The sequence below is a fragment of the Labrus bergylta genome, chromosome 12 (assembly GCF_963930695.1).
Source record: "Labrus bergylta chromosome 12, fLabBer1.1, whole genome shotgun sequence".
NCBI lineage: Eukaryota > Metazoa > Chordata > Actinopteri > Labriformes > Labridae > Labrus > Labrus bergylta.
Window position 1 is genome coordinate 4,801,061 of NC_089206.1, and position 27,071 is coordinate 4,828,131.

A 27,071-nucleotide genomic window follows, 5' to 3' on the forward strand; every position below is an offset into this window, starting at 1 on the left:
TTGGCTCCAACCAGAGATCACATTCCGGATCATTCGACTGAGAGCTAAGAGACCTCCAGACTAACAACTCAACGACTGTACTTTGCGAGTTATGAAACACTCAATATAAACAAAATATAAGAACAATTTAAAATTCTTCCATCTTCTCGAGTGTTTGGCCATTTTTTCACATTCTTTCTTAAAATATAATTTGAGGTTGTATTTTTTTCCCAGTAGGTACACACTCAAAAGCAGTTTGATGACTTCACTGTTGGCTTTGTCAAATTGGAGATCAAACATCTTGTCATTGTGGAGGCGATGTGACGGATCACTTTCATACCATGATTATCTCCAGAGATGCAACAATCCATTTTTTCCCAATTCTGATTTGATTCCGACACATACTGAATGTTACGATACTGATACCGATATTCTTATTATCATAACTAAAAGTTTAGTTGTTGTTGGTATTATGTGTAAGGCTACACAAAGCTGTAGTAAATCTGAGATTGCATTGCATTGCGCAGGCTTCACATACAAACAGGAAGCAGCAACAACCATCAGCTTTTCAAATTAAACCTTTTAAAAGTGAAGTGTAAGAGTTGTACTTTTGATCATATAGAAGGAGCTGTTCCATCTCGTCTGGACGTCGTCATGGAGACGATTTGTAGAGAATTCTTACAGTTCAGTCTGAACGTCTTCAAATTGAGGCTGTACGCGCTGAGAATGTTTAAAGGGTCCAACCATCTTTCTTGACCTGTGACGTTGGTCGGCACCGCCAGTCCGATATCCGATGTGTAAATTACGTCAATATTGGACCCGATACCGATATTAGATCGGTTCGGTCCCGTCTCTAATTATCTCCATAAAGTCCTTCTGGTTGCAAGCAGGTAAACCCAACATCAACGGGCGATTGGATTGCAAGTGTCAACAAAATAAACTACATGGAGAGACTGACCAATATATAAAAGTCTGTAAGTAATGGACCATATACTGTCGAAATGTTACCCGCTCTTATTAAAAAATCCTGATTTGCTTTATTCCACTAATGTATGAAACATGTTAGCCATGACTTTCATATTGCCCTCTATCTGTTTTCTTGTTTTAATCTGAAAACATCAATAAAAAGAAAGTACTAAGTCCTAATCAACTACACTAAACACTTTATAAATAAGCTTTATGTTGCTCTTCTGATCCTCCCACAGAGACAGTAAAGTTCATCCTATTACAGATCAGGACTGAAGGCAGTGGTAGGAAAAGCACAGGTATAATTAATCAAATGAACGACGGCTGGACTCCATTTAGCCGATGACGTTTCAGGGCCCGGGCTTTGTGCATCCTGCATACTGGGACAGTTGAAGAGAGCTGAATCATGATGGACATTTTTTTGGAAACACCTTTCTAGATTACTAAAACAAGAAAGAGTCGACAGATACAGTAAAAATGCACAAAGTCATCATTTTCAGCCCTAACCTCAGCCACGGTATGAGTGACTTTAAAGCTTTGGTTATATCCTACCGTTAGCTGAAAGTAAATTAAGTACACATAAGCAATATAATACAACTGTTCTGAAACAACATATCATTCATGAACTTATAATGTCCATTTTCTAATTGAAAGGAGGTGATGAATCAACTAAATGCTCGTTTTAAAGGATGTCATTTTAGTTTCTGTTGCACTGTATCACATTAAACAGAGAGGGTTGTCCATTATTTACACTACCAGTGATAATATGCACCTTAACTTATCATTTTAACTGTAATAAAAGTGGGATTAATGCAGGGCTGTTGTGTCAAAGTGCATTAGCTTTAGCTAGGTGAATAAGCTGACAGCTGGGTGTGCAGCTATGAGAGGTGGACAGGTGAATTTGGATGCATAATGCTCATCATGTTTGACGCATGTTGAGCAACTATCTACAATACTTCCGCACAACAGCAGCCTGCAATGTCAGATCTGGATTCATCTGTGTTTGTAAAGGGAGGTGACATCAGCCTGATAAAGACTATTGGCTGCATTTCATCACTGACTCTGCCCTTCATCATCAGAATTCACGAGGCCTGCCCCCTGTCTGGTGCTGGACACAAAAAAATAAACCTGCAAAGCATTTATTAAGCCTCAATGTGAAATAAGGACGCCGGTTTCTATCGGGTCGGGGCCTACATTTCAACGTGGTTTCAAGCTCTTTGACAGCCTGAGCTCCGTACTACCGAGCAAATATTGACATGGGCGTCATTGCACTTGTTCCGACTGCTCCCCCGGAACAAGCAGCTCTGTTTCGGCTAAACGCGAAAATGAAATGCCACACAATGTCTGTACGCATGTATGCATCTGTTATAAGTTGTTGTCACCCTTCACTTCTATTTTCCTCTTTAAAAAGCGCGACAGTGTAGCTACATATTGAGACAATGTCGCCGCGCGCCTGTAAACATAAAAGGCTACGCTGACATCAACAGAAGCAAACGAGCGAAATACGTCAATAAAATGGTTCTCTTTGTTAGTATTTCCGAGCTGTTTCACGCCCTTACCCATTTTTGTTTTTATTGTCTTGTCTCTTCGGCCGCCTCACGGGTTGTAGGGGGATATTGTCGGTCATTCCTGCAGCTCCTGGGTAGCGGGGTGGAGGCTGTAGGCTCGCAGCCTGGCAGGAGCGGTTCTTCTGGGCGGGGGCTTCCCAGCTGTCACTCGCGCAGGACGGATCAGCAGTCAGCAGGAGAGCAGGGCTGCTGGGATAGCCTACAGCAACCACACCAAGGGGGCTTAGCTTAGCATTAGCCACTGTACCATCTGTAATAAACTATTATCAAATGTCTTTATTTATATCTTTACAGGACTGGATAAATATTTGATGTTGTGTTGAATGGTGGAATAACATTTAGTTGGAGTGGTTAATGTTTTGTGTCACTAGCCTTTATTTTAAATTCAAATCAATTTATATAAGTTGTTGTTAACATTTGAATTAGTCCAGGCTTTCCCAACCTTGGGGTCCTGACCCCAAATGGGTCATAAAAAATATAGGCTGTTGTATATCAAAATATGTTGAACACACTGTGGACCAGAGACAATGCCAAATCAAGAAACTTGCAGAGTCTCTGTCCGTCTGTCATCCATTGTACAGAAATCTCATCCCAGCCTTTCTTCCTCTGTCCAAAATAATACACACTAAAAAGACTAAATATGGTCTAACATTAATGTTTACTTGCAACACAATAGAAAAATTATTACATGATTGAGAACAAATTAATTTAAGCAAAAAGCTGTATGCATTTTGGATGTCTGGGGTCGCCTGAGTTTTAAGTCAAAGTGGGGTCACAAGCCAAAACAGGTTGGGAACCACTGAATTAGCCTTTTCTATTGTTGGTGATGTATAGGCCTTCATTTGCAGTTTTTGGGTAACCAGGTCTCCTGATTGATGTTAGAAAGTACTAGTTTCTCTGCTGGAGTAGAAATGTACTGTACGTAGCCTACTTAACTGTTTACAATTTAATCTAATGTAATGTTCTACTTTAAGACATCATGTTGGACCTTCGGAAAGGTTAACTGGGATGAGGAGACCACAACCTTGTGTTTGCATAGAATCCAAATAAACAGTGTGCAGCTCAGAAAGAGGTTGGCATATATTAGCAAAGTTGAAACCATTTTTGATATATTAGCTATCTGTTGTTAGGTTGGTGGACATACATTTTAAAAACACTTCATAAAAACACAATATTTTGCAATCAAGTGTTCCAAACATTTGGCAATTTACAAATGTCGAATATTCCTAGAAAGCAGCATTGCTAGTGTAGATTGTATTAACTTTTATAATCAGGAGAATAAACTCATTTCTGATGGAGAGATGGCTGAATGTACACTGCTAGTTAAATGTATTATTTGCATAATGCAAGCCTCAACTTTGGTAATTTAAAAAAATCATTTAATTGTTTTTTTAAAGAAAAATAAGCAGCCTCAACAAAACTTGAACATCATACATCTATTGTTGTTTCTGGTCATTGTGTTCCTGTGTTACCATTTACTCACTGTATACATACTTCCAGTTCAAGTGGCCTATTATGACAATGTGCAGAGAATTGCATGATGTCAAAATAGTAAGGGATAGGCCACTGTATGGTTGACCTAACATTGGTTTGGGGACAAATGATTGGAGAACAACCTTAAGTCGTGGATGCAAATAGATTTTTGTTTGGGATGCAAAATGCAGAGGATTAATAGCTTCTGATGGGTAATGAGAAGAGAAGAAAATAGCTCACTCAAGTCATCTGAATGTGAATTGATGTAAATAATGGATTTTATGAGCAGTCAAAGCTGGCCTATGTTGGCATAGAAATGTGTGGTGCCAAGCAAAGGTTAATCTCAGTAGCTAGCTGGACAGAATACAAATACATTTCCCACCTACTGTCAGCAATCGTCAGGTATCTGTTCAAATTATTTTGTAATAGTCTCTCTGGTTAAGTAATGACAGGAAAAATATTGAAAAACTCACCTTGATTTTATTTTTCAAAATCAGAAAACATGGAGGTGAAGGAAACATTTGAAAAACAAAAAGAACCATTTACATTGTAAACAGGCCAAATTGGCTCAACATTACTTGAATTGTAGAGACAACTTGAAAGTAGTTTTGACATGGTTTGCTAAAGAAAGGCACAACTTGGCAAATGCATATCGATAAAGGAATGTACAGCAGGGGCCAACAAAGTACTCTGACCATTCTGAGTTGTGTAAAGTGTCCAGTGATACATTCATTACTGTTCAACTCAGCAGTTTTAGAATGACAAATCTTATCACGTATACAAGAATGTATCAGGAAAATGTACAGTGTTGCGTTGAGCATAGGGGGTCTGGAGGACGACTGAAATCTAAACGAGGTAGAACTTACCCCCGAAACTCAAGCATTTTGTGGATTATAAATAAATTAATGATGCTACAAGTTCACAAAGTAACCTAGACCAAAGACAAACAATCCAGTAAGTTGGTTGTGTCAAAGAAATCTTACAGTCAGTACACAAAAATTGTTGATTTGCCCTTTCCTTGTTCCACAACTAGGATGAAAAGCAGTGAAATGTAATCATAAAATGTATCTTCAACCTGAAATAAAGTGCAGGCATGAGCCCATAAAAGTATATAAAAGCCCTCGGACCTCAGCCAACTGAATTTGACTACAGATCAAGTGGAATATGGTGACTTTGATTAGCGAGTTTTACCATGTAGCATACCGTCATGTTTCGTCTTACAGTCTTAACCTTGTGGTGCAGTGAGACACATGTAACATGTATGTTAGGGGTTAGGCACTTAGCAAAAAAATATATGAACGATTAACTTTCGTATCTTACTACCAATGTAACACGAATGGGTTACAGCCTGTAATATCTGAAATTGATTACAGAGTTGTTGAAAACTTGATTTAATAGACAAGATACTGGAATAATCTCTGAACCTGATCAAACGCCCCTTCAAGATGAGACATGCAAATGACATTAACCTCTACAAAAACGTACAATGTTGTAAAAATCTATGGCACACAATGGGAGGGAAAGTAGTCATAGATACAAACAGTAAACTATTATTTCTGAACAGAGACCAGGTGTCCGTTAAAAGTCATGCCCTGAACGTTTCTTAGTCAAAATCCTTCAAAGTATCAAGGAGGGAGAGTCAGAATTAAAGCAGTTTCAAGTAAGTTATACATTCAAACTTCTGAAAACAAAACAAAAAAAAAAGTCACAGGAAAAAAAAAAAAAAAAATACCCGCATATATTTATATGAAATAAAATACAACTACAGTAGTTATATCATGTTCAACTACAAAAATAACACTTGTGAATCATTCAGGAGGGGAGAGCTGCAATGCAGTTACTTGGAAAGTCAAACAATCTAGGCAGAATTCTACAAGGTTTTCTCTGTTTGTACCTCAGTCAAAAAGAAGACATTCAAAAACTGAGTTCCGGCAATAAATGGATGGCTAGAAAGCCTAGTTAACTGCAATTTTACCCTCCTCCATGAAATGTGGGAACTGCGATTTTGGCACACTGTCCGAGCTGTTTTTCTCCATCTCAGCCATGGAGGCGGGCAAACCAGAATGGGATCCATCCATCTTCATGAGGCCTCCAGTGGAGCCTATAAGAGGCCCACCGGCAGGGCTGCCAGGGAGCGGGATGCCACCGCCCTGGATGACAGAAATTTCATTGGTCTTCATGGTTAGGCCACCACTGAAGGCAGCGGCATACTGATTCCACAGGGAGGAGTCAAAATTCATTTGAGGAGCAGCCAGTTCTTTGGGGGCCTGCATCATCTCTGGCAACATCTTAGCCTCGGAGCTCATTGCCATCAGTGCCATTGGGTTATCCAGACTGAGACGCTGGCCACGCCGGGATGTGTTGTTCCACATGTGAGTGCCGATATGTACCTAAACACAAGAAACACCAATTATTACAACCTCCTTCCCAAGTACTCATTTATAGTAAGACATATTTGGCACTTTCAGCAATGACGTACCTTCAGATTTCCCTTTGTGGTGAACGCCCTGCCACAGATGTTGCAGCCAAAAGGCTTCTCCCCAGTATGAGTACGCTCATGGATCTGCAAGGCACTGGCAGAAGAGAAGTTCTTGGTGCAAACGTGACACACATGCTGCTTGGTTGATCGTCTCGGTGCGGAAGAGATGGAGGAGGGCATGGCTGTTCCCTGAGGCATATGAGAGCTGAACAAACCATTAGGGCCCAAATGATTCTCTGAAGGGATCTTCATCTCCAGACTTGCCAGACTTGATGGTATCCTCATGAAGGACATGTTGCTTGGAACTGTTTGAACAAGGGATGGGTATTTAGATCAAAGCACTCAACATGACGGCATGTACCAAATACCTTTTCTCTGAATGAATAAAACTCACCATAGTCTCCGTTTGTGAATGCAATAATGGGTTCTTCTTTGATTGATTTGGGAGTGAAGCTGCTGGATGCTGTGAGGTCGAGTGCTCCACCCGACTCATTGCCACCGTGAACACCACCATCTGGCTCTGGTTTTGGCCCATTGCGGGCATATTCCTCAGCAGCAGACTCGGGAGATTTGCAGCTGGTAATGTTGGTGTTTACTGGGGATGGGGAATTACGGGACATAGCGGAGTCAGATACTGTAGGGCTGCAGCCATTCTGATACTCCTGTTCCCTAGGAGCTGAAGGGGACTCTTTGGTAGTTCCCTCACTTTCTGATGTGGTGCTGCTCTGTCGTTTCAGTGCAAGAGCAGATGTGAGATTCTTCAAGACATCAAGGCTCGAAAATGTGGCAGAGGCAGCATGCTTCTGTGGTTGTACCTCCAAGGCTGACGGCAAGGAATCGGAAAGGTGGTTTGGTGTCTGGGGATCCAGTTCTGGCTCATGATCCTCCATGCTAGCTTCAAATCCATTGGTTTCCAGAGGTGCCTCTTCTGGAAGTGGCGACTCCATTGCTTCTGCATCTTCAAATTGGTTTTCTGGCACTGGGGTGTTGGGGATCTGGCCACCCATGTGCATACGAATGTGCTGCTGAAGAACCACAGCATTGGTGAACTTCTTCTGGCAGATGGGACACGAGTGCTGCATTTTGAGAGGAGTGTTGGCCCTGTGCACTCCATAATGGGCCTTGAGGTTACCTTTGGTGGAGAACGCACGGCCACAGATTTTGCACTTGTAAGGCCTCTCACCAGTGTGTGTGCGATAATGCATTTTCAGTGAACTCTGGCAGCTGAGCACCCTATGGCAGATGACGCACTCATTGGGGTCATTGGTTCTCTTATCCAGACAATCCACCATATGCTGAAGTTTTGCAGTTCCAGAGCTTTGTTCACCTGGGTGGGCACTGCCATTCATTTGATGCAGGGCACCAAGTAGCTCTTTAGCATCCTTGTGATTGTGATCCAGTCCAGTCGCTTGGCCGTACATATTAGAGGAAACAGTAGGGGAGCCATCATTTGCAGATGGGGAGGGTCTTTGAGAAAACGGGTCCCCTGCGAAGCCATCAAATGTTGTTTTCAATCCTGGTATGGATGATTGGTGGAAACCAGCACCTGGATGGCCTATCATGGGCTTCATTTCAGTCACGTTTGACTCATCAAAGGGGACAGACATGCCATAGGGAATGCCACTGCTGGTGGGAATACTATCAAGATGTTCTGGCACAGGATGTGGGTTCATGCCGATGGTAGGATATTTGTCTCTATGCCTCTGGAAATGCACTTTAAGGTTTCCTTTGGTTGTGAATCTGTTTCCGCAGATGTTACACTTGAAGGGCCTCTCACCGGTGTGAGAACGCAAATGAATCTGGAGAGCACTGTCGTTGCCAAAGGTCTTTCCGCAGTACTTGCACTTGTGTTTGAATAAGGAGTCCCCATTTTTGGATTCTGGTGGTTGGGTTATCATCTTCGGCTTCACTTTTTTGGAGGGGTCCATTCCTGGTTGGATACTGCTGAAGGTGCCAGGGAAACCCATGACACCTGATGATTGTGGCAGAAGTGCAGGTAGACGGCTGGCGAGATCTGGCATGCCCTTTAAAATGTCTGTTTTAGAGATTGCTGAACCCAGGCCTCCAGGCAGAGAGGTAGGGATTACAGCAGGCAGAGGTAATTTACCTTGCTTCATCGCCTCAAGAGAAAGGGTCTGACTGCCGGTCCTTTTTCCTATTAGAGCTGCTGCAGTGGACAGCTGTTGGGAAAGATGTGCACCAAGGGCTTTCAGGGGGTCCATTACTGCCCCTACAGATGCCTGGAGACCCTGTGGAGTCATCATGGCTACTTGGATCCGAATCTGTTCCGTGAGCTGGATTTGATGTAGCTGCTGTTGCTGAAGGCACACCAACTGTTCCAAAATCATGGGAATGGTCTGCATGGCCTCCTGTGATGTGGCTAGGGAAGCATTATTTGAGGAATGTTGGGATACAGCCACTTTAGTGTCGGCCATGGCTTCAAGAGTGACATTTGAATTTTGCATTTTATGTGAGGGATGGAAAGCCTCAGGGCTAGCAGACATATCTGCCTGATCCTGTTGTACCAAGTCCTCTGCATTAATGCTGGGCTCTTCCTCTGGTCTTTCATGATGGTCTGTGTTGATGTTTGATAAGGAGTGGCTGCTGGACTGGCTGTCGTCGTGGTCACTCGTAAGGCCTTCAGGAGAGCCTTGTGAATATTCCTCTGACGCTTCATTGCCTTCTCCATCCTTCATAATGACCACCTGCTGACTCTTAGTGCAATTTTTCTCGTGCTCAAGAAATTCGTCTTCGTCAAAGAATTCTGCACAACACTTGTTGCAGACTCTGTTCTCGTCCATTCTGAACCTCTTCACTTCACTTCCGGATTCCTCAGCTTGAGCATCTCGAAGAACCCCTAAGGAGACAAAAAAAGAAATAAAAATGAATGCCTTTTAACAACCATGACAATTTAAAACAAGATTGATACAATAATAGTTTTCTAAAGATCCACTCAAAGTTATTATTCAAGAAAAATAAATTGGAACAGTTTGTCTACAAAAAAGTTGGATTTTAGATGTTGGAGTAAAATGCTTTTTTCATGAAAAAGGATTGGCATTTCCTTCCTACACTTAACAAATGCACAATGTTTTTGTTCCTACCATTGAATAGTCTGTCCATTTTCAAAAAGTTAACTCATTCTCATTAAAACTTTCACACACTGTGATAAGTATTAATATTTATTTGAGGCTTAAGTTGTGTGCCTTGCATCATTAAAGTGAGAAGATCTACTCACTGCAACTCACTTCACTGAGCTGTTCAGGACTTTAAATTTGGCTATTGTAAACAAGACCAGCAGAGGGCAATCATCTACCTTTGACATTGCCCAGAACAATGTCCAGGGAGACAAAGAGCCTCTGGCATTAAATTACAGTGTTTCTGAAATAAAACTTCCTAGCACTTGCTAAAAATCAGCTCAGTTTCAAAGGGTGGCACATGGTAGGAATAACTTTTGACCAGAGCAATGTTAAACTCACTTATGGGAAATCTAGGCTTGCAAATAAGCAATCATATATCTATTTTAACTGAACTTGTTTCCCAGTTTTTATGCAACCGAGCAGGGCAGGAAAGTACTTGACTTCATTTACTTTTCAGAAGATGTGCTTTAAAAGAAAACTGAGAAGGAGGGGGAGGGGTGGGTGGGTTGATTCAATGTTGATACCTTTAAGCAGTTTCACAGCTTGTGAAAGCCTTTAAGTGCTCCAAGTGTGCATTTTAATTTGTCTGCTAACCAAGAGGCCATTTCACAACTGGGTGTATTGTTAAATGCTAATGCCTCAAAGAAAAGGGGGTAGACCACCTGTTTGCATATGCCCAAGGAAACTGTTGGACTTGTTAATTGCTCACCAGGAGGCATTGTAGCAGTGTGGCAAACTGCATTACATTTGGATCTATGAGAAACTAAGCCCACCCCCATTTCACACCATACAGTTACTCCAGGATTATCTTAATACAATTAACTTTGATAGAAGAGTACAGACTGTGTTAACATTAGGAATACCTTGTTCCTGAACCATAAACTATATCAAAACTTGATTATGAAGTAAATATAAGGAGGTAACGCTCTGGTTTACCACTTGACGGCGCATGACCTGTATGTGATCACCGTTAGAAGGGTAGCCTATATGACACGAGGTCAGGCTAAACATTACATTCAGGGGGCCTTGTGTGGCACATAAATATTAAGCATTTGATAAAACAACCGCTCAACCTCAATCTTCAGAAGCCATGTACGCTCATAATAAACCACAACTGAGTCTCTCTTAACATCGTGTCAGCAAACTTTCCTAAATCACAAGGTGAGGTCCGCTGGGGCTTGCATATGGCAAACACCAAAAACGCACCCCCCACCCAGAGAGTCTCCACAAAAAAAAAAAAAAGGCCACTACTCCATCCCCCACCTCTACTCCACATATGTACGAAAGGAAACAGTCATGCATTAAACTGGGGGATTTATTGCCTTTAGGTCAGCTTACTCCAGAGTCACATTTCATACGGTTTTTTTTGGGGCACCTTTGTTTAAAAACATCGAATGAGGGCGAATAGTTGCGCACAAATTACACTAAAATATCAACACACACACACAAATATAAATATCATATATAGAGATTATATTTGATACTACACAATTCATTAAAGTTTAACACATCTAATAAATGAAACAATAAGCATCTCAACGCGGTTTAACAGGTTGGATAGGAAACTGATGTTAAAAAAAAAAAAAAAAAAAAAAAATGATGCGTCATGATAAATTAAACATTTTTGGTCAAATCTGAATGAACATCAACGCCATTAACATCCGTGGCAGTCTTTTTGCCACGCAACTTTTCACTGAGGTCTTCAATGTAAACTGGTGTCGATATACTCGGTGTATAATTTTAGAAAAAGATCAAAGAGATTCCCCCTACTAATCACCAAAACCTACAAGTCAAAGATTCTGGTGATTTGTGAGTGATTCCAACATCAAAAGCAGAGAAAAAGGTTACAAATAAGCAAAAGGATGCGACTCGGTCACTGCACCGTTTGATGAAAGAACGCGTAAAAGTTTACAGTGTAACATTTGGATTGACGCGCAACACCTGTATTCTGTTGAAAATTAATTCTCGTCGCTCACAGTATCCTATCCTACTGTTTGGGCTTAAGTTTTTTATCCTCCTGGTCAACTCAGCAACAGGTCAAAGTGCGAGAGGAACAATGTAAAAGTCAGCCACCCCCAAAACTTTTGAGATAAAACATCGATAGTTTTCAACACAGCGTGGCGTAAAGTTTTTTTTTTTTTTTTTTTGGGTAAGCAGCTCTCTCATATCTCGTGTGTTAAAAAAAAAAACTTACCATTTCCTAACGAAGCAGGCTCGTCGGAGTTGATGTGCTGCGGTTTGGCTTGCTTACGCCTCGACATGGTGCAACCATCGGGAGCAAAAGAGTTTGCAAACAATTTTCCTTCCCCTTCTTCAAGCAAATTCTTCAGGGCTCGGGAAAATTAAACCCCCTCTCTCGAGTAGAAATGCGCATGTCACCGTAATTATTATTATCAATAATGCATTGCGATTTATCACGGTGCTCTGACAGCTGATTGGCTCCAGTCCAAGCGCTCACACGTTATTCAAATGGCTCCCCTATTGATGAGCGGAGCGGAGTGGGCAGGAGGGGGCGGGAGGAGGCCTGCGAGTGGACGGACTGCAGGATGGAGGCAGGGTTAATAACACCCAACTCATCGCTCTCCTTTCCTTGTTCATGAAAAGAAAAAGAAAAAAAAGCATTATAGTGTCACCAACATTGGAGCACAAGCACGAAATAATTCACACAGAATCGTCCATAATCACCTCCCTACCTACTTCTAACTCAAAATACAGGTATATAATAATAATGATTCACCCGGATGTGTGTGTGAATATTCCTCTCATGTAGCGTACTATATCAAAATATACACATACAGGTGTTTGGTGTTCTTACGCGTGCAACTTTTTTAAGGTTTGCGTGGTGATGATGCGCAGTGGCTCTTAAAGATATTCTTATTTATTTGCTAGATGCATTAAAGAACACAAGGTTTCGAGCCCGGGCATGTAGCAAATAAATAAGCATATCTCCCGGGGCCACTGTGTTTTTTTAGTTTTTTTTTTACGATTCGACACCTGAATGAGTGATGTGCGTGTCTTTACTGACTTTTCAGGTTTGCATGGTGCCCAAAACTTTTAAATGATTTGTCCCTTGAGTCCCTTGTGTCTTATCATAGCCTTCTAATGTACAGATGTTCCTTTAACTAACCCTAATGTTTTGTTTTTGTTTTGTTAAGAAATGAAGCCGATGGATTTATTGGTATTTTGTTTGTAAAAAAAAATGACGGGGGCAATCTTTAGTGATTGCAAGGGTCTAAATGTGCATTTATACTCCAAAACAGTCCAAAGTTGAAGCAGATTAAGTGTCAGAGAAGTACAATGGTGGAGACATCAACTGTTTTTGACACCTTTATTAAGATGTGGGTCGACAAAAAGAACATTTCATCCAGCACAGAAAATAGCTCCAAACGTGACAGTGATATCAAATACAGAATATTTTTGGACAACGGTGAACAAATCAGAAATGCTCTTGCTTTTGTTCATGGTGCATAGATGTGGTTGGAAATTGAAGTTTTTCCACCTTTTAATTAAGAATGTGCACTTCTTCATGGTATTTGTTCCATACACCAACCGTATGTAATAGGCTTTACAGAAAAAACCCAAAAATTGATTTCTTTTTGTCCATGGTGGTGACTGGGAAGTTTTCCGATTTTAAATCCACGTAAGTTACTCTGAGTCTTCTCCCGGATGTATCATTTCATTGGTCACTTGACCAATGTGAATGCAGGTAAATGCAGACAATAAAAATAGGTCACATCACTGGGTTTAGTCAAGATTTATCCTGTAACCAAGCCCCATCACCTCTAACTATGAGAGGGATTATATGTTTAGAATTTGTCATGTAGTTTGTCTTGTTTTAGCAACTATTTGGCCCCGAGATATACTGCTATAGGTCAGCCATAAAGACAACACATCAGCCAAATCAACACATGCTTTAGTTGATGTATTAAAGAAGATGGCCCTGCTTGATTTAAACACGGAGGAGCAAAGACAGTCCAGGAAATTCACTTTACATCACAGATGATGAGAACACAGAGGAAAGAGGAAAACAAAACCTTCATTCGAGCCGGCATCGCCTCCTGTAATAAAGAAGTAAAATAAAGTTCTAGATGTTTGTTATAATAAAAAAAGGATGCACTATAGCAGTAGTTCCCAAAGTGGGGGTCAAGACCCACTGGGGGGGGGGGGGGGGGTCAGAAGCCTCCAAGAGGGGGGTCACAGGGTGCCTTAAATAAGTAAAATGAGTAAAAAAACAAAAAATGAGTAAAATGTAAAATAATTGAATTCTGTGTATTTCTGTGTAAAAATATACATAAAACCTTTTAATCATGTGAAATGCAAATGAAATTCACATGTAAAAATATTTGAATTGTAAGTTTGCACATGAAGGCAACAACACAGGTGTCAGCTGCTCTTTTTAAAGATGAACTCACCTGTGTGTCCATTCAGTGCTCAAGTCTTTACATGGAGTTTTCTTGTATTTTGCTTCTATATCTTTCTTACAATAACCTGCTTTATAAATAATTTTATGGTTTTTAGGCTGTTAAATTATTTTCTGTTTGGATCGGGCTGTGCATGGTTGTTTGCTATGTTATATTCCTTCATCACCTCTAGGGCTAGAGGGGGTCCCCGGTCTCTGCCAGCCTTATTTTGAGGGCCGAACGCTGTAAAGTTGCACTATAGGACAGATTCATTGCCAAGCGGGTTTGAAAGGTGTTTAGCTATTGTGGTGCATAAAGTAAATAAAGAAAATTAGAGAGTATAAAACAAGAGTGAAGAGAAGCAGTGATCTAGAGGTATGAGTACAGTGTTTTACAGTGTAGGTATACTGATGCTGGTATATGCAAAGAACTAGCTATAGAGCTTTAGATATTCAAAGTATGCCATCCAGACGATGGTTTTACTCTTTTCAATTAATCTCCTGAGCCTGGAGTTATGAGCTGTGTTTGTACAGAACATGTAACCTGTCCTTCTTGTATTTTATTCAATTGGCATTTTACATTTTACAGACAAGGAATGTGACAAATCAAGAACACACAGAGCTGTTAAAATGTTGCTGTACAGGCACTTTGGGGTTAGCTAACATCATTTTGGGTGGGGAAATCTATTTTGGATACAATAATTATTATATGTTTCGTGCAGAAGCGGAGAGAATGAAAAAATAATTGACACAAGACAAACAAACATCTGCTGCCTGAGTGATGGATTTAAACGTATAGGTCCCCCCTCTGGCAAGAAAAATTACCAATAATACTGACCAATAATATAATGACCAATAAATTTGGAGTGGCTCCGGGGATGGTCAATAAGATTTCAAGGGGGGGGGGGGGGGGGGGGGGTCCATGCCACCCCTGGCCACCCCTCTGGAAACGCCCCTACAAGACATAAATATAACAAGAGTGATGTTATATATAAATATGCCTACTGTCAGAGAGTTAATAATCATCTATATAACACATTAAATGTTTGTGCAAAAAGTCAAAGAACTATAAAAGATAAAAGCTATGTTCAGGATAAAACTGTACAGAGATGGAACGTAAAACACAGCAACAAAGGTTGCCTTTTTAAAACACAGAAAAATACTTTTAAAAGTTGATTATCTTATTTCTAAGTGTGTGTGTGTGTGTGTGTGTGTGTGTGTGTGTGTGTGTGTGTGTGTGTGTGTGTGTGTGTGTGTGGGGGGGGGGGGGGGGAAACAACTTCTCCACAGACATTTTAAGGGTGCTTAAAACATGCAATAGCCAAAATGATTTACACCTGGAGAAACCGGCTGCAAATTCATGAACACAAGCAAAAGTCCAAAACGAATCCAGTAAAGGAAACATGATGCAAATTAAAGAATGTGCTGCAAAAAGCTGGATCAATTAAAGGTATAGTTGGTCATTTTATTTCAATGTACAGTATATATTTTTTTTTTTCGTTAAAATTATATTTACAGCGATCGATAGATCCTTTGCCCTGAAAAAAAGTGGTCACCTCTTAACGCTGTAATCCTGCAAAAACTCCGACCTCTCACTGCCATGAGGTCGGAGTGGGAGGTGTGGTAAGGTCAAATAGCTTCCTGTGCGCCAATCTGCACTCAAAGCGCTTCACCACCGCCAAAGATATTTCACGTCTACCGGAGGATGGCAGAGAAAGTTCAGCTCAAATGACCACTGACACAGTCTTAACCTTCACCCTGACCCCCGGTAACCAGGACAAGAAAAGAAAGACAGAAGCAGAGAACGAACCAGAGTAAACTTTCATGAAGTTTTCAGAGATGGCGACAACTGAAGGAGTTGAATGGTCTGAAAAGCGACGCCATGGTTGCTACCTGTTTGTTGTTGTTTTTTTACATTCAGTGTGATACTGTAGCTGTTTTCATACCGCTGAATGAGACACGACCCAAGGTAAACAAAGTTGAAAGCGATGAGCTGAGGTCCTCTCTCCGCTCTGTAATCCTGCGGTGCTTGCATGTGTGTGTGTTGGGGGTGTGGCGTTTTAAGCAGGGGAGGGGTCGGGATTAGACAGAGAAGGTACTTTTCAAATCATGCCAGTTTTACAGAATGACATACCCCTGCCTTTAAATGCAAGCAAATGTGCTGCACATGCATAAATAATGCAAGGTTGAACTGTGAAAACAACAGCAAAGGGGAAATAAAACGGTCAAACCAGCCATCGAAATGAAAGTACTCCGTGCCTGTAGGGGGCGCTGAGTGTATCCTCTGTAATGTAAACGATATGTGAAACAACTTTTTGAAAGATTAAATAAAGAGTGTGAATATTGAAACACATTTGGAAGCAATCGTGATCAGAATCAGAAATACTTTATTCATTTGAAATTCAGTCGTAACAGTCTCTCTTTAACACAATGTAGCTGTAGGAAATATTGTCATATAAATAAAATATGAATGAAATAAGGAATGTGAATACGTTTTGAAGATGTTCTGAGCGCATGTTAAGGAAAAACAAGAAATGTATAAAGAGCAGATTATTGAATAAATAAGCTATGTTTGTTAAAATGATAAAAAACAAAACAATAATGGAAACTACGGAAGCCCAAAGAGGACATACAGTCATATATTCTAATTTAATTGTTTTCCTTTGATAAAGAGCACATCTCCGGTTTTGTATTTATTAAACTGAACTTATTTATCACATTATCCCGGCATAACGATGCTTAGTTTTCCTGAGTTTATTTCAGTTGGTTCTCGAGATCTTAGTAATCAACTCATTATCACAGAAAAAGCAGCATCATTATCCTAAAACAACAACATGTTAAAAGTCGAGATGTCGAGAGAACTGGAAATTAACTTTTTCTCACATGGGACGCTGGAGTACATTAAAGAGTATGGATGTATAATGTCCACTTTTGGCTTCCGTAGAAAACAACAAAAGAAGATAATTATGTGGATATCTGATCAACTAAAGAAGAGTATTTAAGTAATCAGTGTCTCTGTTTGAAGACAATAAAAGATAAATTAAATATAAACTAAATCAAACTTCAGTGTAGATTCAAATCTGTGATTAGCTGCAAAGTTAATGTGACGATTACCATTTGAATCTGAAACTGAAAAGTGTGAAATAAATAACACAGTCAAAGTGATAATTCCCCCCCCCTCCCATTTCTGCCTAAAATGTCTCAACATGTGTTATATAACGCCACAGCTGATAAGTGCAAGACAAAGACGAGCCAATATATTCAGATAAACAAATGCTCTAAAAGGGACGGGCTGAAGGTGAAAAAAGGGGGGGGGGGGAGTGCTGTCTAGACGCTTTATTGCCCCAATAAGAAACTATGCTTGAATACGCTGTTTCTTCTCCGTTCAATCTAAACAAGTCAAACTGTGCGCGCTCGTAAAAGTGCATGTGTGGGAACCAGAGAGGGAAAAACGATGATTGGTCGTATGATTGGTCCTTTTATTAAAAAATGATTTAATATATAAATGAGTGTTAAGAAGAATACGAAATAACAAAGATGAATGCAATTTGAATCAATTCACAGCTTCACACAAATACTTAAAAAGATACAGTGATAGAGTGAAAGAAATCTACCTTTTTTAAAATTCCGTTAAAAGTAATGAAACATGTTTTTTTTTTTGTTGAAGCTTCGGCTGTTGGTCAGCTGTTGAGGTCCTTGGTGGTCTTTTTTTTTTGATGGTCAAGGTCAGTTATATAATTTATGAGAAAAGAAAAGAGAGAGCAAATGTTTAAGGAGTTTGTTGTTGCAGTGGGCAGAGAAAAGCATCGCACACGTGTGTCCTTGACCTATGTGTGTGTGTGTGTGTGTGTGTGTGTGTGTGTGTGTGTGTGTGACAACAATGCATCTATACTGGTCATATAGGTGAACACGCTCATATCTGGCCGTCTTTTATTTTCTATAATCTGACCCTTTTTTTCTTTTTTCCAGATCCCATCTGGAGCTGGAGAGGCGTCGAGCCTTCTCAGATGTGTAATTTGTGGAGCTTAACAACGACCTTGCAGTCCACTAACAATAACAGGCCGACACTTGCTGAGGAATTGTGAATTGAACATGTGTTTTTTAGGACTCAGTAAAAAAAAAGATGAAAGGCTCAGAAACAACCCGGGGAGGATTTCACATCAGGGTGACAATGCAGGACTGTCGACAGAAACAAGACCAGATCTCTAATAAGATGAGGAGGGCCAGCTTCACTCACCAATGTGTTTGCATGATCTTTTTAAGATTTATTTTTGGGCTTTTTGGGCATTTAATGGAGAGAAAGGACAGAGGATAGAGCTGGAAATCAGGGACAGAGAGAGTGAGGAATGACGTGCGAAAAAGGGCCGCCTGCTTTGAGGACCATGGCCTCTGTACCACTACGCCACCAGCTCCCCAGACTAAAGGATTTTAAAGCTCCAGTGAGGAATTTTCAACTGATTATGAAACAGACCAAAACATAACTCTGATACTTCAGTATGACCTACAGAAGGACACAAACATCAGAGAACAGATGGACTATTTCTTTAAAGTCATCTTTAATGCTTTTATACTCTGTGGCCGGGTAGAGGTGTCACACAAAGTGAGACACAGCACACTACCTTTGTTTACATTTTCCACAGATGAGATTGAAGTTCACCAACTACCAAGGTGCATGAAGAGTGAAAGGCTTAAAGAATGAAGATCAACTTTATTAACAGATTAGAACGACGCGTTTCGGCTTGTGACCTTCATCAGGATCAAACCGCTAAGGCTCGCAGTGAGACACGTTTGGCTGTTAAAAGACAAAAAACAGGAGGACATTTTCAGCAGACAACATGACGTACACATACAAAATCAAAAGGTAACACTTTGCCCACAGGAGATGGAAATGGAGTTTCTCACAGGAGCTTTAAAGCCACCCTCCACTCAGAAATGTATTTTGCTCGCTCTTTCTTAATCTGTATCTTTGACCTTCATATTAAGTACAAATAACAGAGTTTGTGATGATTTTGGGCATGAAGTTTGAGCACCTCCTGTCACAAAAACAAGTTTTCACCAGAGCAGTCAGCTGGAAACTGAATCGTTTTCATTTTCAAAGAAAGTTGCGCGTTCAGATAAAAAATCAACAACACACAAAACAACACACACATTCACACATACTCTTCTTTCCACAGAGCGGCGAGGTGTAAACATGGCTAACGCATGAACGCACCTGTGGAAGGATGATGAGTCGGGGGTTGCTACTCCAAGTTACTCTAGATTACAAAGTGAGTTCATTTTGAGAAAATATCGACTGCGAGTGAGCAGCCGAAACAGAAATCAGGAGACCGCCATTGTTGTTGTAGTCCACCTTGCCTGTGCACGGCTTTAGACTGGAACCGTTATGCGTTACAGCATTTTTCCAGTTTTCATGGCAAACGAAAGGTTGCTCTCTGGAAACCACTTTTAAATGTTTTAATGTTTTCAGGCTACCAAAACGCCGTTGTTGTGTAAACAAACAGCCAAAACATAACAAAAGGTTTTGTGGCTTAAATCATTTTCATGAAGACATGGCCTTAGACAAAGAATCCTGTGAAACGGGTGGTCCAAACTTCTGTCAGGTAAAAGGGTTTGGAAGACATTTTTTGTAAACTTAGGAGTGTATTATGGAGGTCAACTATACCAGACACAGCTTACAGTATCTTCCTATGTACTCAAACTTGTGGTGTTGAGACTTTAATTGAGATGCTTCTACAATCAGATTTGAAGGAAACACTGAATAACTTGATAACATTCAACATTCATGGTGACATTTCAGTACAATTCTCAGCTCGCTGCATTGAATCAAACGCATGACAAGTGTTAAGACTGCAAATAATTAACTGCCAACTAAAGAAACACTACAACAAGAAGAACATTTTCCTGAAAGACCCGGCCAGCAGCTCTCTGATGTTTTCAGCGGGACACCCACAAACACTCTCTTTATGGTTGAGCAGTTTTTGGAGCTCATTGACATGCAGGATTCCTCCTGGAGTGAATTTCCTATATCCTGTTTTATTATTTTATCCTCTGTTGGTTTTCTTCAGGTGCCCCTTAAAAACATTTCCTCCCTTGTAGTCGTAAATAACGTCATTAAACTCACACACAGAGGACAAAGGGAGACGTTTTTCATGCTACACTTGATTCCCATGGAAAGGGTAAGTTAACGCTGGGCACAAAATGAAAAACAGCACAGCTGACCTTTTGTTGTTTCTACCAATGTCCTATGTGTTTTTTCCCCCCCCCATTCATATAAGCCATATCACAACAATCAATGCCACTTTTTTTTTCTATGACAGCACAGCTAAGACTCTACAGAAATGTCCCCTGCCCCCGCTTTGTTCCCAGTGATTGTACAATCATCTAAACATGGCATTATCTAGCAAAGACAAGCATAGACGCTCACCGCAATTACTATTGTGTCAGACTGTTTTCATTATTGATCAGCAAACAGCCTTTCATAGCGCTCCTCCTTTTCATGAACGCATGTATTTAGCTCTTTTGTTTGGTAACAGCGGCCTAGAATAGAGAATGAGGGCACCGAGGTGAAAGGTTTTCGATGTGTTTTTTCTCTCTCGTACCAATATTTTTTTTCTTTCACCCGTTCAGTTTTTTGAAAAGCTGTATGAGTTATGCAGCGTGCCACCTACATGTAGTCAACTGACTGCACAGATAAAGAGATAGATATGTGGACACAGGGTAAATATACTGGATTTCTGTCACCCCACCCCCATCCCCCGCACCCACCCAGTTGAACATGTGTTTATCTTACAACATCACAATGTGTGTTTTTGTACTGAGTCGCTCATATCATACACAAACATGTATTTAACACTGATGTTTTTAATATATCTTTTATAATGTGTGGACAGTCATTCCAAAGGAGTCAGGGTGCACGACATAAGAGCGTAAAACAACACTCAGAATATCCTGGAATAGTCCTTTCTTTTAAAAAAAAATACAAATTTGGCCATTTTTTTGAGAGCTAGTGGGGAAGCAGAAAACCTGAGGTTGTTTTGGAACCTTTGGCTCCTGCGATGAGGACAACAGGACTCTGAATATGGGGCAGCGAGACAAATACGCAATGTTTTATTTTTCTAAGCAATAAGATTTATTAATCTTGGTTAGTTCAGCATTAGCGTTTTACTCGTCTTCTTGTACTCTGTGTACTCCTTTGTTTTTAATTTTTAATTTTCCTGTTTGAATCTTTTATCGACACAAAAGCCCTTCTAGGGACAGATGTTGAAAATCATCATCTGCTATAAACACTGTGATACACACATTGGATTTCAGTTTGTCTATGTATATTGTATCTGTGCCTATCCAATTAAACACAAATAAATAAATTAATTGAATCATATTTGATGAAAATTGTGCACTTTGGACCTCAGACGGTAAAAAACATGTGACAAAACAACAGTGCTTCTCAGTCTTTTTCTCCAGGCTACATCTTCGAGCCACTGAAGACAACTCTGCGACCCACTTTCGGGTCCCGACCCACCAGTTGAGACCCACTGGCCTGGAGTAAAGTAGAGCCCCTTTATATACTTGTCTCTTTATTCATCTGTATATCTCTGTCTTATCCTTCATATTTTCTGATGTCCATATTTTTTCTACATTTACCTTTTATTTCAGTTTACCTTTTTTTCCGTTTTTATTTATTTTAATTTTAAACGTCTTTGGAAATCAATATTTACCCTTTTAAATGGAGCCTACCAGAAAAAGATGTTTCCCACATTCAGGGTGACAATAACCATCTTAGACCTTCAGTTTTGAGGACTAAGTGTGGGGAAAAAATAAACCAGAGGAGAAGGATTTAATTTTGTCTTTTTTTTGTTCTGCATTTTTAAGAAAAAAGTCAAAATGTTGAGAATGAAGTGAAAATACTGACAGAAAAAGAAACCTATCAGGGCCTCTTATTCTCATTCTTCTGCCTGTAACCAATACTTAAAGATACAGATAAACCTGCCTCTTGTGCTTTATTATAAACCATTAAATACTAATTGTGACTGCACCCAAATAAGAAAAAACAAAATGAACGCTTCCATTTGCATGCTGAGAGTTCAGTCAGATCTGGACGTAACACCTGGGTGAAACAGGAAGTATGAAAAGGCTCGCTGCTTAAACTCGATCTGTATCCTTAAAGATAACAAGATGGCTGCTCATTTGTCTCTCACACCGTTGACTCAGAGGTTTGGGGAGTTGGGGCTGGAGGAAATTATGCTTTCCATAAACAAACTCATGAATTCTAAAAAAAAAAACAGGTCCTCTTCTCTTTATGTTTCTATTTTACAAGTAAGTTTATTTGTGATATTTTTTCAGGTTGTAACGGGACAAAAAGACAATTTATTTTATGTTTTGAAGTAAGGTAAGAGTCTCAAACCCTGGAAAACAGTGTTCTGTGTGAGTGTGTGTCTGTGTTGCTGGTTGGGGGTGTTGTGGGTGAGGGGAGAGATCAGTGGCCCACACATGGCTGTAATTTAATGGAGAATTGCCCAGTGGTTCCTGTGCAGAGGTAAACACAAGCAATAGTCAGGCTTTTGTTATTGCATGACTATGACAACCAGCACCATCAATAAACAATAGAGTGTTAGAGAGGGCTAACAAGGACTCACTGTATGAAGAGAACCCCCGCTGTGTCCACTTCTCACCCTCTATTCTGATCACAGAAGAAGAGTATGATGAGTCTGCACAATAACACGCCTGCAAGAGCTCAAATCACACGTTAAAGTGAAAGTACAAAAACAAATATCACACATTCAGGATTGTTTTAAAATGCAGTAAAAATCCACAACTTTCACTTTTCTGCTTCCTTTAATTCAATTTCAATTATTTTTTTATTCCCGAGAGTTATTGCAGATTTGTGCATGAAGAGGTCAAACTTGAAGAATTTTTAAGACACAATAAACAAAAGAGATAGATAGAGAGAGAGAGAGAGAGAGAGAGAGAGAGCTCTGCAGTCACCATCAAGCTGTGAGTCAACAGGGGGCCAATCCTGCAGATCTGAGATGCAATCTGTGCCGGGGGTCATAAACATTTACAGGGTGGGTTGTGCTGAGCGAGAGGGCCTGCAGGATATCAGCCCTCTCCCACTTCTAATTAGCTTATGAGAATGCACTTTAAGTCTCACAATAGGATGCTGTAAACTACTTTTGTTACACTAGGCCTATATTCGGTTATTTCCAAGTGTGACAACATCAATCTAAGGGCTGAAAAAACGAGAAGAAAATGGATTAAGTCCAAAGTGAATATCACTGTTTCTTCTTAATGTTGAAACTGTAGAAAAAAAAGGGGGGAAAATGATTTGACCTCAGAAAAAAAACATGAATTCAAACCTTTACAATCCAGCAAACAGCTTCAGGAACATGCTTGGTTTGTGTTATTGTTTAGGTTGGTTAATGGAGCAGGAGGACACATGTTGTGCTCAGTCACACTGATGGATGAAGTTTTTGTGGAAGGTGCAGCCAGATGGCAAAGTGACCAGAGAAGAGTATGGTGCAGATGAAACATTAATGATTTTAACACACACAGAGAGAGAGAGAGAGAGAGAGAGAGAGAGAGAGCGAGCTTATGCATCTAAAGAGAAAGTGAAAAGAGAAAATTGATGTTGATTTAAACACTCAAAATGTCAGAAAGTCAGAGGACAAAGAGCAGAAAATAAGGTTAACACACAAATGTGTTGACCTGCGGTAAATGTTGACCCCCCCCCCAGTAAAGTCAGACTGATGAAGGGTTGTCATATTATTGGTCTGAATTGGTTGTTTTAAGCTTACAATGTTTGGATATTGATAGGCTATAAGTAGACAAATTCATATTTATTTTATTTATCTCGTAAATATATTGTTGAATCGTTGGACATTATGTTGGAGTATGTCGTCTGAAGAGGTTAAAGGGGATTTTCTTTCTACATATTTCGTCTCATCCTCTGAGTCAGTGACGCAACAGACGTCTGATGTAACAGAAGAAGCAATAAACAAACCGCTGAATGTTTCTGTTTCAATTAATGAAAGACTCGTTTAGCGTAAAGCAAACAGGTCTCAAAGGGCGCAGTTGGAGGTTGGATTGTAAAAACTTCCCCGAACACAAAAGCAACACGCCGCATAAAGCACTTGACAGTGAATGTGGTCGTTTCTTCTGGGGGGCTCAGAGGCTATTAGACACCTGGTGGGTTTTCAGGCTCCTCAGTGTAGTTTTTACAGCCGTTATTGACAAAAGACGGTCGCCGACCTTGGATGTATCGACTGCCTTCTGCGACCTGCTGAAAAGAATCTCCTAATCCCTCGAGCTTCTGCCTACTGTATCCAACCGTATTCACGCCTCTGCTTTTAAAAAAAATCTGCTCTCATTTTCCACAAGATCCATGGAAATATTGAGTTTTCTTGTTTTCTTTGTGCACCTGAGAATGAAGTCTTTGTATCTGCTCCTTGGCGCCTAATAGCACGCTAAGGTCAGTGTTTGGTACATGAGAAAAATCAAACATCACAAAGAGACTTGTTTGTGTTTGTCTTTTCTTTTGCTTGTCAATAAAGTTTAAATGAATCAGAGCTTGTTCCACCATGAGCGCAAAGACATGGATAGGAGTGTATTATGGTTGTTAAGGCAACCACAGAAATGGCCTCTATGCTGAACAATAGTCCGACGGGCCTTGGGGAGGCCCAGTGTTGACCCCCCCCCACACACACCCACATCTGCTGCCCCCACATTCAGACTTATGGGATGTTCTGCCGATTATTTTCTGTGCTGCTTCCCCCTTTCAGAGGTGACAGGCCGAGAGAATGAAATCAGGAATTCTGCATACATCTGTCCAGGAACCGATGCTGTATAAGCTCTGGAGGCTCCGTGTTTTGATCGGAGAAGAAGAAGAAAATATATATTCGAGGGGCCTTTAGGGGGCCTATAGGCTCAAAGTGTGTGACAAAAGTTCTTATGTGCTGTGCGGGGTTTATAAAGGCAAACAATTGAAAGGGGAAGAGCCGGAAACATCCAGCTGCAGAGGCTGTAAATAATAACAGAACATAGCAACCAGGAAGGCATGCAGAGGGAGAACAAGAATGCTTCTAGGTCTTTGTTTTGGCTACTTATTTACCTATTCCTTTATCAGGGGACAGTGTGCGATGGTGTTTATCATTTAAAATGAAATTAAAAAATGGTTGCAGATTTTGCAAGTTGCTAATTTTCCATCTGTAGTCCCGAATAAAAGTGTCGCCCCCCCCCCCCCCCCTTAAAGTACTTTATGGGTGAATTGGTAAAACCTGACAGGACGTAAAAACAGCAGGATGCACAGGCAGATACAAAAGAACAGAAACATATCAATGCACTCTTAAAAAGCAATAAAAGACTCTTTTATTCAAAGACTAAATGAAAATAGAATGTGACCCTGGTGCTGACTCTGACATAATGAATACATGTGTGAAGACCAAAGCAGCCTCACTCTCCTGTGTGACATTAAATAAGTGATCAAAGTTGGTGAGAGGAGTTTTGACTTCATCAGAGGCAAAACTGATAAATCACAAGTTAGACAAAAAGGAGATACTAACCAAACGTCTTTTGATTCCTCATGGACAGCAGACACGGTAGACTCCGACTGAAAACACCTCACAAATCTAAAATTTAATTTCAAAGTTTGAAATTTGTGTGAGCCCAAAGCTCACACAAATCTTTAAAATGCCTTGATGAAAGTTGAAAATGCATTAATGAAATCATGGACAAAAATGTAATTTAGATATAAAAGGAAGAAAATTAGGGCCACATGAGAAAAATAAGAATTACATGTAAACATATATTTCTCTTTGAATCTCTGAAACTTTTTTTAAAGGTTTATTTTTTGGGACTTTACGTTAGAGATAGTACAGTGGATAGAGTCCAGAGAGAGAGAGAGAGAGTGGAGACTGACATGTAGGAAAGGAGCCACAGGTCGGATTCGAACCCGAGCCGCCTGCCCGCCTGGAGGACAATAACCTCCATACATGGGATGCGCATTAACCACCAAGCTACCAGCCCCCCCTAAATTTGACAGAATAAAGAAAAATTAAAGAAAACAATAAAATCAAAACTAAGAGAGAAAACAAAAAAACGTATTCAGACTTGATTGAAAATTGAAATATAATTTAAAATATAATTTAAAAAATGTGACATCATTTAAATTAAGATACTAAGTTTGGATTTCTGACTCGAAGATAAATTTTTTAGATATTTCCTCAAAATTGTTTTTGTAGTTGTGTGAAGTTTTGGTCCAAAAGGGTGACTCCGCATTCATGGACGTAAAGTTTTAAATTGCAGCTCAGAATCTTAAAGTTTAACTTTACAACCCTTTTGAATATTTAACCCTTTAAAAAGAGAGAGAGGAAAAACAGAGAGGAGGGGTCTCCCTGCCAGGATGGGACAGACATGCTAAATATTTAAAGAACAAGTCTTTGTGATGAGGTGTCCAAACTTGTACGACTAGTTTGGATCCCTGTGTGAGCTCTCTCCTCACCATTAACCTTTTTTTCCTCTCAAGTATCCATCTCTTTAGTTTTGAGCTCACACAAACAAAAACCTGATTCTCCCTGATACATGGTGACCACTGAAGCGTTTACAGGCTGAAAAAAAAGGAGGGAGGGGAGGGGGTAGGGGGGGAGACTTCTGTCCGAGAAGGGTATCCACACCCCCACATCCATATTGATTAAACAAATTTGCCACAAATCATTTTACAAATGCCCAGCGGGGGGCTATAGAGGTTGGTGGAAATGCCCCATTCAGGCTCTGTCCTCCCCCGCAGGGCTGAAGCCTCGACTCTTGGCTCGTTTAAGCGTGCTGACAGCCTCTGATCCTCCGGCCATCTGCAGGGTGGGCCAGCCAGTGCTCAGGGGTCTTTGTGCTCTCAAGCTTTAGGGAGATTTAACAGTGACACAGACAAAAATGTGAAGGTGTAGGACCCCCCCCCCCCCCCCCCCCCCCCAGAACTCCTGATTCTGGCTCATTTGTAAGACACACAAATCAAACTGAGAAGTCAAAAATCAAGAAGCTGAAACTCACTGAGTCATTGCTAAAAAAAATATTTGTATTACATC

General features: G+C 40.4%; 2 protein-coding genes across 2 annotated transcripts in view; both read right to left on the bottom strand.

Annotated features, from left to right (window-relative positions):
- The window catches only part of LOC109996646 (probable phospholipid-transporting ATPase IIA), a 34,990-nt gene extending 32,327 nt beyond the window's left edge, over window positions 1-2,663 (bottom strand). The window contains exon 1 of the mRNA XM_020650885.3: window positions 2,505-2,663. Within this exon, the coding sequence (XP_020506541.1) occupies window positions 2,505-2,572 (68 nt within the window). The 5' untranslated portion in view covers window positions 2,573-2,663. The remainder of the gene's footprint in view (window positions 1-2,504) is intronic.
- A 1,783-nt stretch (window positions 2,664-4,446) lies between these two features.
- Window positions 4,447-12,054, bottom strand: sall4 (spalt-like transcription factor 4). Its single transcript, XM_020650898.3, has 4 exons — window positions 11,797-12,054; window positions 6,860-9,322; window positions 6,466-6,770; window positions 4,447-6,376 (listed from the first exon to the last, which is right to left on the bottom strand). The coding sequence occupies exons 1-4, from the start codon at window positions 11,861-11,863 to the stop codon at window positions 5,942-5,944; spliced, it is 3,270 nt and encodes a 1,089-aa protein (XP_020506554.2). The 5' UTR covers window positions 11,864-12,054; the 3' UTR covers window positions 4,447-5,941.
- Between the last annotated feature and the right edge of the window lie 15,017 nt (window positions 12,055-27,071).